At 40.3% G+C, this 17,768-nt stretch overlaps 1 protein-coding gene across 2 annotated transcripts in view; it reads right to left on the bottom strand.

The window, feature by feature from the left end:
* gnao1a (guanine nucleotide binding protein (G protein), alpha activating activity polypeptide O, a) overlaps positions 1–17,768 on the bottom strand; it is a 341,984-nt gene that overhangs the window by 220,977 nt on the left and 103,239 nt on the right. For both annotated transcript variants that reach the window (XM_028809389.2, XM_028809388.2), the window contains exon 3: positions 10,743–10,884. In XM_028809389.2, coding sequence (XP_028665222.1) covers positions 10,743–10,884 — 142 coding nt within the window. The remainder of the gene's footprint in view (positions 1–10,742; positions 10,885–17,768) is intronic.

Below are 17,768 nucleotides of genomic sequence, written 5' to 3'. Positions count from 1 at the left end.
CTCTCTATCTCAGGTGGGCGTTAGCATATCATAATCCCTTGGACCAATAGCGTGAGTTATCCGCAATCGACTTATACGATCGATATCATAAAATACCAGAAATTACACTGTAAAATCAAGTCCCGACTTATCCGCGGGAGAACTTATCCGTGAGTATATACAGTACCTCATTTTTTGACACTCATTGTGTGCTGAACCTACCTGAGAAGGGGTCTCTCTCTCTCTCGCCCTTTTCCAAATTTCTTCCATTTTTTTTTCTACGAGGCTTTTTTGGGAGTTTTTTTTTGTCTTCCTAGAGAATCAAGGTGTTGGGGCTGTCAAAAATCTGGGTCTGTTAAAGCCCATTGGGGCATTCTCTGTGTGATTTTAGACTATACAAGAAATAAATTGAGGTTTTTGTTGTTTGGGTTGACTGTAAACCACTGGAAAAGCCGTCTAAAGTGAAATTGGCATAAGTCCTTTTAGCTTCTTAGTCTGAAATCATGTCTATGAACGGACATACACTGCATGCTGGGTAAGTTGGAATCTCAAGCAGGATTTTAGAGTTTTCTTTTTATTATTATTTTATGCTTTTGGTTATTTAGTTGGGAATCTTACAAAACTGACTTTGAGCCTTCTGTTGATATCAATGTGAGAAGTATTTCAGAGCCTTTGAGAAAATGCAAACATTAATGCCAACCTGCTCTGCTACCAGAGTGTGTGGCTGAGTGTACTGTTTGGGTGATAGAAGGGCAACCCTTCTACTGGAGCCAACCACCACTAAAATCCCACGACCCTCCAAAACCCATCATCTTCTGTTTTAAAAAATTCCAAAGAGTTTTCTGTGTCTCGCTCGCTATATCCTCTCTTTGCTTGACAACACATAAGTAAATGCCAAGGAGTGAAATGATCATCAGCATCTTACTACTTCGGCTTGGACTGAATGAAGATTTAAAGCATTCAGGTTGTATGTTTCTATGTATCGTCTTATATATGTGGTTATTGGTTTTAATGCGAATACAGTAAATACAATTTACAAGTAAAAGCTTGAAAGTCAATGCCTTTGTCTAATTATTATAACAGCAAACTGAGGGGCTGGATTGTTCATTCCTTGACTAGCTGCTGTCCCTTAATGGCACAAGAGGATGCCATTGAGAAGCCCTCTATTGGTGGTAAATGGAGCTGACGCAAAGGTTTGGACGTAAAGACGGTCGCAGTCATCAAGCAGCCTGCCATAAAGGTCCCTAGGATTGAATATGCAGGGTGCAAAATGGACAATGAGACAGGTAAGAGGTTACAGGTAACAAGTTACATCACTGATTTTGACAATTCCTCATATCCGCCATTAAGAAAAAAACGTAAAGAGGTTAGTGGGTACCTTTTGTGTTAGGTGATCTGATGACACAATAGACAGAGTATCATCTTCAGGTTTTTCTAGTGCTCCCAATAATCTCAGAAACTGCAAAGCGCCCATTACAGAGATAAAATTGCACACATAATGATTGTGTTGTTGACAGAATTTTATTTTTATTGCATTGTTAATTTTTATCTTACATTTGTATTGTTATTTCAGTGAGTAAATTAGAGGGTCAGCTCAAGTTGGATGAGTCAGAGAGGAGTGATTGCGTTGGTTTGGACATGTGCAGAGGAGAGATGCTGGGTATGTTCGGAGAAGGATGCTAAGGATAGAGCTGCCAGGCAAGATGAAAAGAGGAAGGCCTAAGCGAAGGTTTATGGATGTGGTGAGAGAGGACATGCAGGTGATGGGTGTAACAGAGCAACATGCAGAGGACAGAAAGATATGGAAGAAGATGATCCGCTGTGGCAACCCCTAATGGGAGTAGCCGAAAGGAAAAGAAGAAGAAGAAGATAGTTTTTTATGTGACTGGTCACTTTGAAACTATGGATGCAGAGTAATGCCAGGACCATGATGCTCCAGCTAGGTGACATGAAGTCATTGCGCCTACATTATAAAAAATAAGATTAAGAAGTGTACAAACTACAGAAACGACATAGCAAATATACTACACTCCAGCAAAACAAATCAATTACTTAGAAAAAGATTCTGGTTACAGCTTTTATTATGTGTTGGACATGAACTCTGGGTGTTATTTTCATTTTGTAAAAACCTTGACAGCTTGTGTGTTTAGACCACTGCTAAAATCCTTGACAATTTTTTAAAAAAAATATTTAACAGAAAGGCTTTAATTGATCTCTGCCACTCTAGGGGGACACAAAATCCATCCAAAGAGAGCACTAAAACATCTGCTATGTTACCCATTTGACTCATGCACTCCAGCAGCTTCTCTGCAGGGAGGTATTCATAGCAATCTGTGTGACACAACATTGAATAATGTGACAAAAAGTTGTGAAATATGGAAATAAAATTAAAAAAAAAACAGAATATGAACAAATATTCTGGAAACTTCACAACTAATCCAAACGACTGAAAATCACGAAATTAAGGACTACGTGGAGCTCATGGGTATAAAGGTTTAGCCTGAGGTCCTTATGCCTAAAGAGGTCTGTGACCACAAGTGGCAGCTGGATCCAGTCATGAAGAGAGCTGGGGATGAAGACTCACCAGTGAGAAGAAAACAGTCCGGGGTCATGAAAAGAGGAGACCAGGGGTAAGGGGGACTTGCTTTAATGTGTCATTTGGGTGGTGGGAAAGAGGGCAAAGCAGCTCATCTGTCGGGTAGGAGCTGAACCCAGAAAAGAAAACCCAGTGGAGTAGCCATCTCTTCCTCTTTTCTGTTAGATTTTAAGTTCTTATTTGTCTCACCCTCTACTGTGTGCTTCACACATTCACTTTAAAAGATCTTGTTTGCTTGGCATTATCCTGGGTATGGACTAATTTGAGGAGCATCCTCTACTGTTGTACCTAAATAGCTTCACTCGTTCAAATATCTCAGGAGAATAAAAATGTGGGCTTCTGTGATCCACAGGTCTTTCCTCTATTCTAGTGGTTGCTGTACCCTAACTAAAAGCTGAGGACAAAGACTAGACTATTAGTGATGAAAAATAGTCATGACCTTTCTCTGTTTCAACCCTGGGCATGGGGTCGGATGCCATTCATTACAGAGAAGACATACAACATAAGAGCATAGAAACATAAGAAATTTGACAAGTGAGAGGAGACCATTCAGTCCATCAAGCTTTTTGGATTTGATAGCTAAGCTGTTCCAATATCTCATCCAAATACTTCTTAAAGGTTGTTGAGGTTCAACTGCATGTCTCGATGGTTTGTTCCAGAATCCCATAATTCTTTGCATTAAGAAGCACTTCCTGGCTTCAGGCCTAAACACACTTCCCCTTAATTACCACTAGTGTCTTCAACTATGTGACTCTCTGATAAGCTGGAAGAATTTTGCTGGATCTGCTTTCTCAATTCAACTATGTATATGGCCTGCCTGTGGGTCACAGTCAGAGCTCAGGGGGACAATCCACACTGGCATGTGACACTAACTGCAGCTGCTTCAGAGGAGATGGTGATTGGACACCATTAAGGTACATCACTACTTCCACTTTGGAACCACAAAACATCTATCGCATGGCAAGAAAGGCAAGTCCATAATTATTATTTTATGTAAAAATTAATGTTTTATATGTGTATTTTGGTTTATGTTATATTTTTGTACTAAAAAGAATCTCTTTCTGAGATTTTTTTGATCATTTCAATGTGAAATTCACAGTTTTATTTAATTACCATTCTGTGTGATGTGGTAAGAGGTGCTACATGACTGTAATCGCCATTTCTAATATGTCACGAAATGTGATGATATAAATACGGCACAGTTCAAATTATGCACTCTCTCTGTATAAAACTTCTTAAACTTCAATTCTAGTTTAGTTAGCTTCTTTAGTCCCTAATGACAGTTTTTGGTCTCATTTTTGCCTTCAACTTCTGATTCTTGTTTTGCACTCACATTGTGGTTCTCTGATCTTTTGTCTTTTTGGGTTCTGACCTAGTTTTCCCTTCTTACTGAAATTCGTGCTTCATGATAACATCTACTGCTTTTCTACTTTGCTCGTAATTTTCCTTCAACATCAGCAAGTCATTAAACTTTGTACGTACTTGCTTTTTTTACTCACACTTGGCCTGCTCAGCTGAAGAGCATGCCAGGTCCAAGTATATCCACACACAGCCTTCTCACAGTCACCTTGTTTGTAGTTTGGATTGTGGCATGTCACAGGTGAACAATGGATGCAATCTGTCTCTACACTGAGGACAACTCAGCCTGAAACTGGACTGAGGTTCAGGTGATGCAGGAAGACAAAGCTACCAAAAGCTATAAGTCCAATAAATTCATACAACATTATAAAGCCTTAGACTTCTAACTCCGCAATGTCTTGCTAAGACACCAGTGTCAACATCTTCATAGCTCTTATTTGGCAGTACTGGGTTCTCTACGGTTCTCAGTCATTCCCTCTCTGAATATCTTTTTTTATTTAGGTTTAATCATTACCATACAAGAAACAATGGAATGGACCTTGGCTTAGTGGAGCTCATGCAAACAAAACATACAGCATAATAAAATTCTTCCAACTATTCATCACTCCATCAATCTTTTAACCCACCTAAGTAGTTCAGTCATAGAGGAGCCAATGCATTTCCTGGAAGTTCTAGACTAAAGGCAGTAGCCAACCCCAAACTGGGCACCAGTACATCAAAGGACACATTTGGGATATGGGAAGGATATCACTGGAGCTTCTGCTACAACCTACTGCTTTCTCCTTAAAGGTAAGGCACCCTGCTGAGGCTCTCTGTCCTCCTGGAAGTGACACTTTGGACAGTTAGGTGTCCACCATTATGGTAAAATAGTAACCTGCTAGATTTTCCACTAGAGACAAAAGGCAATCCAAGTGCTTAGGAAATGTTGCAGTTCACAATAAATCAGGGCAAGTGGCGGCATCAGGGCTGCATGCAAGACAACAGAGCAGGCTGGCAGATTAAGTCGGCACTGCTGGCCTGACCTTTCCATACAAATCCATCTTTTCATCTTTAAGCACAGTCAAAGGTCCTGATCCTGACATCAGAAGCTTTTCATCTCAGCGACACTCAAATTGCAATTATTTCTTCATATTTCATATTAAAATTATGTCAAAGTCTGGTTTGAGTTTTAGATGGAAGACATTGAAAGGTTCAAGGATGCTTTTGGATGCTTGTGCTTAACAGTCCTCTCTGATGAGGCTCATGGTTGACAGGTAATGCTTCTTATTCTACCAAGGACAGTGGCAAGTGGGAAGCATCTAAAATGAGTCTAATGCACGCCAGTGCTGACTGATGGTCGGGGAGTCAAAGAAGAGAAGCAGCTCATGCAGCTGAAGATGGTTTAGGAAGCAAAGTTCTTGTGTCCCCTGCGATGAAAAGTCCTGCAGAAACATGTAGAATGTTCCATGGCCATCACTTAACTGTGTGAGTGGGGGACTAACACAATGTACATTTTACCCCCTCAAAGAAGGTGGGTTCAGTACTTCAAGTGGGTTGTTTGACCAGTGCTGAGATAACAGGGAGTTTTGTTTTGTACAAATTTCAATATCATGTGGTGACAGAGGTGACACAGATATCTTACTATACCTAAATGTGTGACAGCTGTATAGGAAGTGACCATCTTTTTCAAATATCACAAATGCAGCAGAGAAAAAAATGCAAAGAGCACAATGTCCTCATGTTGATGTGAAGCAAGCAAATAATAAACATGGCACTGCAACAAGGAAATGAACTGCCACTAGGTGTGTCAAAGCGCTCGAAAAATCAGACAGATGAGAATAAAACAGGGAGAGCAGTGTGAAACTCTAGGGAGTTCAGGCTTTTGAGAGACGCAGGTGGCCTTCAGATCCAATTTGGATCATTTCTTTGCTAACAGAATGGCAACTAAAAGACAAAAAGAGGTTGCAGACATAACACTTCATCCAGGTCATCTGAGGTTTGCTGCAGCCCAGTTTCTCTAAAAATCAGGGCCGTAACAACAGCTCTGTCACAGAGGCCTGGCAAGATGAGAGGACCATAATGCTAATTAAATGTATGAGCTAGGCAGGTCCCAGCATTCATGTACTCCAGATTGTAACTGCACTTGTGCCCTCGTCTTGATTTCTGTCTCTCATGAAGTCTCTCGGCACCAACTGTGACTGCACATCACCGGCTGTGTAGCCATTCACTCAGTGTCCCCCTCTTGGTGTTTGTGCGTGTGCAAATGTCTCTCACACACACAGCCATTAACAACTTTAGGCAGTGTCATGGCATATTTCCACAACTACCAATGAATTTAATAAAATATGTCTCAGGAGTTTTTAAAATGTAATACTGTGCAGAACAAAGAACACATACAGTAGGTAAGGACAGGAGCCGATAATATCCAATGAGAGCACAAAGACTAAAAGTGGATGTCATTAGGGGATGCGAGTGAGCCTGCTTGGCTTAGTTCTCCTCAGATTGGTGGCAGATTTTGTACTGTGAACTACATTAATAAAAACAGCTGTCAAGTGTGGACAATTATTAGTGATTCAATATAACAACAAAATGAAAGCAGTTCACATTCATCAAGTGTTATTTTAATTTGTATTTTCTATACAAAATGTAAATGTCACTAAGCAACTTAGAAAATGTGGTGTCTCCTGGGACTTAGAGATTTTCTGACTTGGAGCAATTTACATTTGTGTTTATTTACTTCATCAAACAAACAGGTATAAATAGATATCACAAAATAACCTCTCTCAATGTAAACTTGAAATAGTAAATGATTTGGTAATTGGGGTCATACAGAATGTCTATCTGTTTCAAAGAGGATGACTTTGAAATGTATCAAAGCTTTTTAAAATTTGGGCAGCACGGTGGCGCAGTGGTAGCGCTGTTGCCCCGCAGTATGGAGACCTGGGTTCGCTTCCCGGGTCCTCCCTGTGTGGAGTTTGCATGTTCCCCCCGTGTCTGTGTGGGTTTCCTCCGGGTGCTCCGGCTTCGTCCCACAGTCCAAAGACATGCAGGTTAGGTGCATTGGCAATCCTAAATTGTCGCTTGGTGTGTGTGCCCTGCAGTGGGCTGGCTCTCTGCCCAGGGTTTGTTTCCTGCCTTATGCCCTGTGTTGGCTGGGATTGGCTCCAGCAGACCCCTGTGACCTTGTAGTTAGGATATAGCAGGTTGGATAATGGATGAATGGATATAGTGCATTCCATTCAGTATTATCTCAGAGAAAACTGAACCTTTCTAACAAATTTTGTTAAAGAATAACAGTTCCAAATTTCATCAATAAGTGTTCTCAGTTTACAAAAGTGCACCTATAAAGAGTTTTATGATGCAGAGACTCCAGGGCCCACTAGAAGGATAACAACATACAGCACATCGAAGAGAAAGAACCTGTAAAAATGTAAATAGTGAGTCTCTGAGATCCCTCCTCACAGTCACAAGTTAGCATCCATCCATCCATCCATCCATCCATCCATTTTCCAACCCACCAAATCCGAACACAGGATCACAGGGGTCTGCTGGAGCCAATCCCAGCCAACACAGGGCGCAAGGCAGGGAACCAATCCCGGGCAGGGTGCCAACCCACCGCAGAAGTTAGCATCCAGTGACTGTCAAATGCAGAAACAAGCATTTGGAATATTTTTGAATGACTATGAAAAGATATACAGTACACAGCAAACAATTATTTTAAAGGAATGTTTATCAAAGCACACATGCAAAAAGATAACCTCAGATTATAAAAAAATATTTGGTCAGTTTGCCCAGAAAAACGTTTAACTCCTCTCTACTAGTAAATCTGGAGCATTGTTTGGTTTATCTGTGACAGGTTTCAATTTCCGTTTGGTTCAAAGATGGGTCATTGATATCATATACAATATCTGGTGGTGGTCTCATAAAAGTAAACTACAAGTAATGTTTTATCAAAAAATCATTAGACCGACAGACAGACAGACAGACAGACAGCCAGATAGATAGATAGATAGATAGATAGATAGATAGATAGATAGATAGATAGATAGATAGATAGATAGATAGATAGATAGATTTGTACATACATACATAAATATTTTAACAAACAAATACACACAATAACTAAAAAGAAAGGAAACTTCTGAGTTGGTTAAAGCTATAAAGAGCATTTATAGTCACAGTGAAGTATTATGAAGGTATTTTGCCATTTGCATAAAATAGCCCCAGTAGAATATTGGAATTGTTTGAATTTGATAATATAAAATCTGTACATAAAATTCTCAAGCCTGCTTAATCAAATTTCAAAGTCACACAGGGCTGATGCCTGTCCTGCAGTATCAGGTACAAGGCAGGAACTAACACAGGATCAGTCCACTGCAGAGCCTACTCACTCTTTGACACAGGACCAGTTGAGGGTCACCATATACACCATAAACACTTGAAACCTCTCACTCTGTCATTCTCAATGTCTCTTTTCTGTCAAAATGCTCATTCATCATTCAGTTGTACATGCTGACAATTTTTAGGCTGGTCCCCAACTCCAGGGTGCAGCACTTTTAGGAGCACTGCAGATGACTGTTCTAATCTGTGCATGCTATCTGCTCCAGAGGAAGAGAATTCACTTTTATCACCTTTTGGAAACTGAATGTGAGGCCATGTAAACAAAAGAATCTTCTAGAAAGAGGAACCATGCTTGCAAAAGCTTATTCATATCCATTAAACTAAACATATTTAATTACCTACAAATTTAAGAAGCCAATCCTACCCTTACTGTCCAATGCCACAGTGCTTCCTTGTAGCTTCTAGCAATGCAAGACAATGCCCCAGGGGACATAGGGAGAACATCCTATCTCCACAGGGGAAACAGAACAGCTGGCAAATGATTGTGGTTCCAAACAATGCACATTACTTTTTTCTAATTGAGAGAATTCTTAAAATAATCAAACAATAAAAAATAGAAAGCAGTCACTTTTACAGCACAGTTGTAAATTGTGACATACATGATAGATAGATAGATAGATAGATAGATAGATAGATAGATAGATAGATAGATAGATAGATAGATAGATAGATAGATAGATAGATAGATAGATAGATAGATAGAGAAAGAATGATTCTGATGAAGAAATATATCTAATATAGTTTTCCACTTTCCTCTTTTATTTTTTTTCCTGTCCCACAATGTACCACAAGCACATCCTTACTTGTACACTGCAACTGGACACCCCATCCCTAGGCACCTTCTACAAAAGATAGATAGAGAGATTCCACTCCAGTCACTTCTTCATGTACTTGTCTCTTCCTTTTCCTTCTCCTTTTCTCTTTTTTCTTTTTCACTCATTCTATTACTTGTCCAGGTCTAATACACACACTATTCTGAAAACTTGCCCGACTTAAACACATTTACTACATGCAATTTTTTTAAATACACAGTATTAAAGAGGAACTTCTTAGCACTTGGAAGACTGCGTCCAATCCCTGGTCACTCTCCCATACTGTGCCGGGCTCTGCATATTCCGTATTCGCTACTGTACAGCAAATCCCATTGTGCATTCCTCACAGTTACATAATCACAGTTACTATGTGGGCTGCATTACTGGCAGCTCAACACTGCATTGTGTGTTTTTTCAACGCTTGACTGTGCAGCCACTGTGTGTGACACAGGAATTACTACTGTTGATTTTTTCATAACCAAATGCAACAGAAATTTTTTTTAGTTATGAAGACAATATTAAGTAAGACCTTGAGCTGTGCAGCTGTGGTACAAGACACATGTCGGCTACACGTACAGACAGATTAGATTTCTCTACTAGTGCACACTGGGAGGCAGCAGTGAAGACATGTCTCAGTTACAACAATATGGGGGACAAGAAATATACTGAGGGCTACTAAATCACTTGCAGAAAATGACACGCTCTGAGCAGCAATGTAAACTGGAAAGGAGGTATTGCATAAAACCGGCAAAGGCAGATGGAGTCCTTGAGCAGCGTTTCACATCACAAGCCAAGCTGACTGATCTCTCAAGAGCCAAGTGCTGACTACGCAAAGCGACAGGGGAAATGTGAAACGCACTGCTGGGTTTTGAAAAGCGCTTTGGTAAACACCTCACCGTGATCCTCCTACTGGACTCTGACTGACAGATACGCAGTGACCATGCTGGCCTGTAGAAGATGAGGACCATCTGATGTTCAAGGTGAGTTTGTTTGGACTGTTTGCTACTGAAAAACGGTAAGCAGCGAGTTAACCAGAGATGCAGAATGCAGAAAGACACTTTTACAGAGCTTTGCAGTGCTTTTTTATCGGTTTCATAAATAATAAAAATTTGAATAAACATGGTACAGACAGCTTCACCAAAGGCTGTAGGGTTTAATTTTTAAATAAATGCCAGTCTGCAAAGGCAATGAAACAGGCAGCAGGTAAAAAGTATCATTGACAATGAAGAAGGGGAAATGGCTACTCCTCCCACATATCCACATCTCAGCTTATTCTGTGGGATCAGGGTCCACAGTTCAAGACAGAACATTTTATAACTTGCAGAACAACTAAGAATGAAATGGAGCCATGTACTCCAGCCATGACCACCATCTCCCCAAAATGTAATAATCAACACTCTCCACCAGCATTGCCTATGTGACGTCATGTGTATTATAGTCCATACGGTACACTAAAACCAGCAGGGCAGTGATGCCCTTACTCCAATCTGAAATGTTAGAATATCACAAACCCCAACCCTTCATACACTAATCGCAATCCTCAAATGGAGGCAGAGGCATCTCCATAGCAGCAGATATAAAAAAGGGGCTTTCCAAGCACCCCAGGTCACACTTACTCGTCTCTCCTTGTCTCCATACTCAATGCCCAGAGTATCCATGGCACGGACGATAGCTGCCAGAGACTGAATTGTGTTGCTGTAGACCACAGGCTTGTACTGCTTCACATCCTCACCAGAGAACCCGTCTTCATGAATAATCCTGAAAATATAAAACAGATCTGTCAGAAAGCAGCCATGGTGCACAAATCAAAATCAATTAAATAAGCATACAATTAGTCAGTCAATCAGTCAATTGTAACCGACTTAATCCAATTCAGGGTAGCAAGTGGGACATAGACTATCTCAGAAGCATTGGGCGCAAGGCAGGAAATAATCCCTAGACAAGGCGCCAGCCCATTACAGTACCCAGTAATGCACAGGGCCTATTCAGAGTTGCCAGTCAGCCTAACACACATATCTTTGGGGAATGTGAGAGGAAACCCCACATGGCCACAAGGAGAACATGCAAACTCCACACAGACAACAACCAGGTATGGAATTCCAAAGCTTCATTGCCAACTACTGTGCCACCATATTGATCTCTATATCATCCACTTTCACAGGGTGCTTTACAAAGATAAAATATAAGGCATGATATTGCACTACAAGGAGACATTCATTGCTAAGCAGCTGTTTAGGAGGGACAACACAAAACATATAAAGACTTGAAATCAACTCTGAATTAATTTCAGGACTTTCTTAAGACTATAGGAACAGTAAACAAGCATCAAAACACTGAAACACCCAGGTGGTCCCCTGTAAAGATGGGCTCCATGCTTATCCTTTTCTCTTTCTTGTCCAAGCTATTGAATTGCCACTTTATTACAACTGACACATCTTTCTGTATGGCTGGTTGAATCAGCAGGGCTTTCACAAATAATCATTTATTGATACAAATAATCATTTATTGATGCATTCATTTTCCAGACATGCTTATTCAGTCACAAAGCACTGGGGTCTATCCTGCAAACACTGGGCACAAGACAAGAGTTGACAGTCACTTTATACCAACATTCAAAACTAATAAATTTAAAAAGCATGTCTGGAGTACTTGATGAGCAAGCCACATGCACAACAGGAGAGCATCCACACTGCACAGAGACCTCCACTGGGCTGGTAGGTGAAGCCACTCTAACTACTACACTAGCTAGCCTGATTAAATGGGGTTTTAACTTAAGACTAGCTGGGTTTCAAGTTACAGCAGAACTGTGAGCGGTGGTAGAAGGAGCGGAGAAGAGCTTGGTTGAACTTCAGCAGTGACTCTGTTATTCAACCCGTGGGTGCCTGTTTTGTGGTGGCCAGCCAAGTCCTTGAGGGATGTCCAGTACTACAGCCCAGACTGAAAGGTGTGCTCCTCCTTCATTCCCTTTCCCTTATATATTGTCACTACAACACCATACACATACCAACCAGCACAATGACAGAATCACAACTGGGTCAAATGACAGAAGAAGGGGCAGAATTCAGCATGATTCCTGATACTGATTGACCCAAGATTTAAAAGCACAGAGAAAAAAAAGAATTTCAATGAATGGGAAGTAGAGGCAAGGAAAAAAAGTACTATTTGATGGCTTAAGCAGTGGTATAATCAACAAAAGGAAGTTGACTGAGTGATATAGAGTGGTGGAGACACTCGAAAGTGCAAGTTCAGAAAGTTGCACAGTACCCAAAATAAAAAAAGTGGTCAGATATCAAAAGTTGCTGTGAAAAGGTGAGTCAAAACCCCCTTATGAGTGTCATACAGAAGTGTATTAGGGTACAGAGAAAAGAAAAAAATAGGGACACAGTGAAGAAAAAAGGCCAAAATGTCGACTTTAATCTTGAAATTTCCACTTTAATCTCGAAGTTTATTTTGTTATTAAAGTAGAACATTGTAAACTTCATTTTAAAGTCGATGTTTAATTTACTAGAGTTTCTCAAATCCCATTGTAACTAAAGTAGCATGTTAAATGCTTCATATTCTATTTGTTCTATGTGTGTGAATCACTATGGACTTTCTCTTTTGTAGACAGGAGTATGCAGGCACTGAACTCCACACAGTATACATTACATTCATGATATTTCAGCTCTCTGAAAATATTAGTATACTCAGATGTATTCTTGATATCATTTTCATGATGAAATGCATTAAAGGATGTATTAAGCATGGGGGCATAGTGGCGCAGTGGTAGCGATGAGCTGGCACCCTGTCCAGGAATTGTTCTTGCCTCCCCCGTACAGGGATTGTTCCTGCCTCCCACAAGACGGTTGCTCTGAAGCACGCAACCCTCGAAGAAATAATTTATTGTAGCAGTACTTTCTCTGTCAAATGTACCAACTCCCAATTCCTGTCCTTCTGTTTTCTTTCTCCATGTAAATAATCGCCACACAATAAGCTCTGTAATAAATGTCAAACCAATTATGAGCTTACAACACCATTTCTTGAAAAGTTTTAAGGAACATTGAAAAATCTTCGTAATACATGTTTAATTATTCCATTCATCTATCCATCCAGGGTTGCGGCAGTCAGAGCAAGTATACAGCGCGAGGCAGAAACAATCCTTGGACGGGACACTAGTTCATCACTACCATTACGCCACTGTGCCCCACATGTTTAATTATTAACAAAATACATTATTTAAATGAAGTTAACTATTTATCTGTAAAATGCAATATACAGTACATACTTTAATGTATTTCATCTAAAAAATTATATCAAGTACTTCCTTGTATTCTAACAGCACACAGCGCCAAGAGGATAGCTCTTGGAAATCTAAATCGACTTTGAAGCCAGTCATCATCATCTGTAAATACATGCTGTCTTCTATTGAATTGAATTGAATTACTTTATTGTCATTGTATGGTACAATGAGATTCAATATGCAAATACTCCATAAACGTATTTTCCTATACAATTAGAAAATAACAATAATAATAATACTATAAAAAACAATGGAAAATATACAGTATGAAAGCATAAGTACAATATACATATAAATATTGTGCAGATTGTGCAAATGATTCATAAAGTGTCTTAGGTTGTGCAATATTACAGCTGTAGTACAAGTATACATGTAAATATTGTGCAGATTGTGCAAATGATTCATAAAGTGTCTTAGGCTGTGCAATATTACAGCTGTAGTACAAGTTTACAATGAGGTAATTGTAATTATAAGCACAAACAGTTCTACCGGGAGCACTTGATGGACTGATTTAGTGTGTTTAAAGGTCTTGGGATGAACCTGTTTCTGAGCCTTGAGGTCCGTGCAGGAAAAGCTCTGAAGTGTTTGCCGAATGGGTGAAGTTCAAATAGACTGTGGCATGGCTGAGTGGAATTCATGCAGACCCTGGTGGTTTTCCTGAGGCAGCATGTGTTGTAAATGTTCTCCAGGTCTGGCAGCTGTATCATGATAATCCTCTACACTTTTGACACAACCAGCTTTCTGTTCAGCTGCTGTAGAGTTGTGATTCCAACACTCATATACAATGGGTTAAAATACTCAAGTGGTGCACTGAGAGTAACAACGCTAAAGGAGCTGTGGTATTTGGCATAAATTGCCTATTCCGTGCACCAGGTTGATTACAACAAGGTGCCATCAATTTATAAACAATATGCGGTTAATTTCAGTGTATTTGATAAAACCAGCGTCATGGACATGAATCTAAAAAAGAAAGGGAAACCACACAGGAACAGTAGCACTGCTTTGATGCTGGGTGCCACCAATTTGCAAAACCAAGCAGAAACGTGCGTACGCAATGGGGGGGTGCTGCAACATTTTTGTGCATATGCACCATTTATACATGAGGCCCCGGACCAGGATTTGAACCCAGGACTCCAGGGCTATGACACAGCAGTGCCAACAATTTTACAGGCATGACAGCCCTCCACAAAAATGCAGCTGGAAATTTCTCCAGTTGTCCCCAGTTTCTGCCCCACAACTCACTCAGGTTTTTTCTACCCCACCATGTCACAATTAACATACCCAAGAGTCCTCCACTAATCAGCAACTGTAACACCACAATTCTGAGAAATGTTCAAATGATTATCATTAAAGCTCTGTGGTGCATGCAGCTATGAATATACATACTTGAATGTATACAGATGGTGTAATTAAGGTACAATAAAGCAAATTAAAAAAGACCTAAATTAATTTCATCCCTCACTAGCGCCTGAGATTAGCCGTTCTGCAGATCCCAGGCCAGTCTAGATATAGTGTACACTTAAAAATGAGGCATGCTGGGTAATTAATTTCCAATCATCTACAGTCAGGGGTAGCTGCTCTGAAAAACAGAAGCTGAGTAAAAATATTTACAGCAGCTGCTGCTCCTGCAAAGACCCCATGTCTAAAAAACAAAAAAGATACGCCACTAGTGATGAGGTCCCAATTAGAAATGGAGGGAATGGCATGAAAGAAAGCAAAAGCTCTTAATTTGTTATTAGTGTTGTGTTTGAACTGAGATGCAAAAATTACTAAATTATTAATCAAACTGGACATTACCACACACACATACAACTCACTGTTTCTTCATCAAGTGGCCTTTCCTCTGCTTTGCAGGTCCACGTTATAAACACCCAAAATGATTATTTCTGACTGACTGTTAGATTCTGCCAAACTAGGTCCCCTCTACTTCACATTTTATCTAAGGGTCCCTGCTGCATCCATTCGTCTACATGTTTACAGTTCTAATTAGATGACAACATTGACTGATTGACTATGCCACAAGCATTGTGCACAAGGTGAGAACCAACCTTAGATGGGGCACGAGTCCATCACAGGGCTCACGTTAATCAACCTAACATATGCATCCTTTGAATGGAGAGTAGCCATAGAAAGCCAATTGAGACACTTAGATAACATGCAAACTTAAAGAGTCAAAGCCCGGTCATTGTAGTCATGATTCAAGGTTCAAGGTTCAAGATTCAAGAGTTCTTTATTTGACACATACACATTGTAAGTGACATGGAAGAAGGACACGCATCCTGGCTGGGATAAAGGATGGATTCTTGCCCTGACAAGAGGATGGACTGGGTGAATGGGCACACTGGGAGCACTTAATTTCCCCACAAAACAGGAGGCAGTGTTCCTCAGAGCTAAACTTGATTAGGACACCTGCAGGGTGGCATGGGAGTTGGAGTCCAGAAACGCAGCCCCGGCAGGGTCTTTGGGTACCACCAGAGGGTGCTGCCAGGGGAGGACTGTCCTAGTTTCCACACAGATGACCTGGGCATGACACCGGAAACAGTTCCTGGGTTGTATTTAAAACAAAGTCTATAACCTCACTTATTTGAGTCAGAGTCTGGAGTCAGCAGGCAACACTCTACAAGAGGTGGAAAGAGAGGATTTATATTTGTGTATTGTGGTTGGTGATTCTGTAAGGAAGGTGTTGGAGGTGGATTAAAATCTTTTATTTGAACCCAGAATTATGCATAGGCATTATTTTGTCTGAGATTTGGGGCTCAGTGGCACTCCCTTGTGGTTAAAGCAAGTATACATGTGTAATGTGCAGTGAATTGTCAACCTGGTTCTGCAAAAGACAGCAAAAAGATAAGAAACACAGAGAAACAGAAAAGCAAGGGAGCCTAAATAGAACAGCTTAAATTTTAAAAATACAACAAGATAGAAGTTACCTAAATTAAAAAAATAACTAGCTATACAGTATGCAAGGTGTAAAATAACATTGGCAAAATTACATAAAAGGATGTCATTTATTATAATATATATATATATATATATATATATATATATACAAGCTAGTAAGGCAAAGGGATTAATTGAATAATGTACCTATATGTAACTCAGTAAAATAAAAAATTAAAAATTACATAATATGAAACACTCGGATTGGCTCCAACAGACCCCCGTGACCCTGTGTTCGGATTCAGTGGGTTGGAAAATGGATGGATGGATGGATAATATGAAGCAGATGTCTAATCAAATGAGACCAGTTTGTAGGTAATGCTCAAAAGATGCTGTGGTAATGTCCTGATTGAGAGCCTTATGGCGGAGAACAGAAGCTCCTCTTATGGACTCTCTGCTTTGGCCATTAAGACTCCAGAACATTTTGCCCAATTTCAGCAGGCAGGATAGTCCTTTACTTGGGTGGGAGTAGTCCTTGATGATTTTGGACCTCACACTGTTTGGTATAAGTGACCCACAGAAAAAGGAGTATAGATCCACAGCTCCCAGCACCCTTTTAGGGCTTTCTAATCTTGTGATGCTGAGTGTTAAGACAGTTTCTCCAGTGCATCTGTAGAAAGTTTTTAGGATTTCTGGAGAGACCCTAGATTCCCCCTGTTGCCTCATATGGTGCTTTTTTTGACCTGAGCTTAAATATGCTGAGTCCATGTTAGATCCTCTTATGTATGAACTCCAAGGTACCTGAAGTTGCACACCATTTCCACTATAGCCTCATTGACATAGACTAGTGTGAAGGACTGCCGCTGCTTCCTGCTGAAATCCTCAACCAGCTTCTTTGTTTTGCTGACAAATGGTTGAAGGCACCACAATTCCAGATTCACCACCTCCTCCAGATAGACAGCCTCATCATTGTTAGAGATAAGATCTATCACCACAATGTCATCACCAAACTTCACACAGGAGTTGCAGTTGTGTGGCCACGCAGTCATAGCTGTAAAGGGAATACAGCAGGGGGCTCATAACATTACTTTGAAGACTGAGGATAACAGTGCAGGCTGTGTACTTCCCATTCTGCTCTTCAAGATTACCTTCAATATGATTCAAAACAACACATGTGACTTAGTGACTTGTAACTTTTACTTTGTAATGAGATTCTTAAAATCTATAAAATTTACATTGAAAACTTAATATAACCTTCTGAAATCTGCTTGATCAAGTTCAGAGTCATGTGGGGGATGGAGCCTACTGCTTCAACATCAGGTGCAAGGTAGGGACCGTCCCTGGATGGGCTGCCAACCCATTGTAAAGTCCATTCATGCAAAAAGTGTGCAAATTTCGAATGGCAAAATAACTTAATATGCATGTCAGTTCAGATGTGATGGGTAATGCCTAGAAAATCCCCTCACAGACATAGGAGGAACATGCA

This window comes from Erpetoichthys calabaricus, chromosome 9 (genome assembly GCF_900747795.2).
Source record: "Erpetoichthys calabaricus chromosome 9, fErpCal1.3, whole genome shotgun sequence".
In the NCBI taxonomy this organism is placed as follows: Eukaryota; Metazoa; Chordata; class Cladistia; order Polypteriformes; family Polypteridae; genus Erpetoichthys; species Erpetoichthys calabaricus.
The sequence above is the reverse complement of the archived record's forward strand: the minus strand, read 5'-3'. Positions and strand labels throughout refer to the sequence as shown.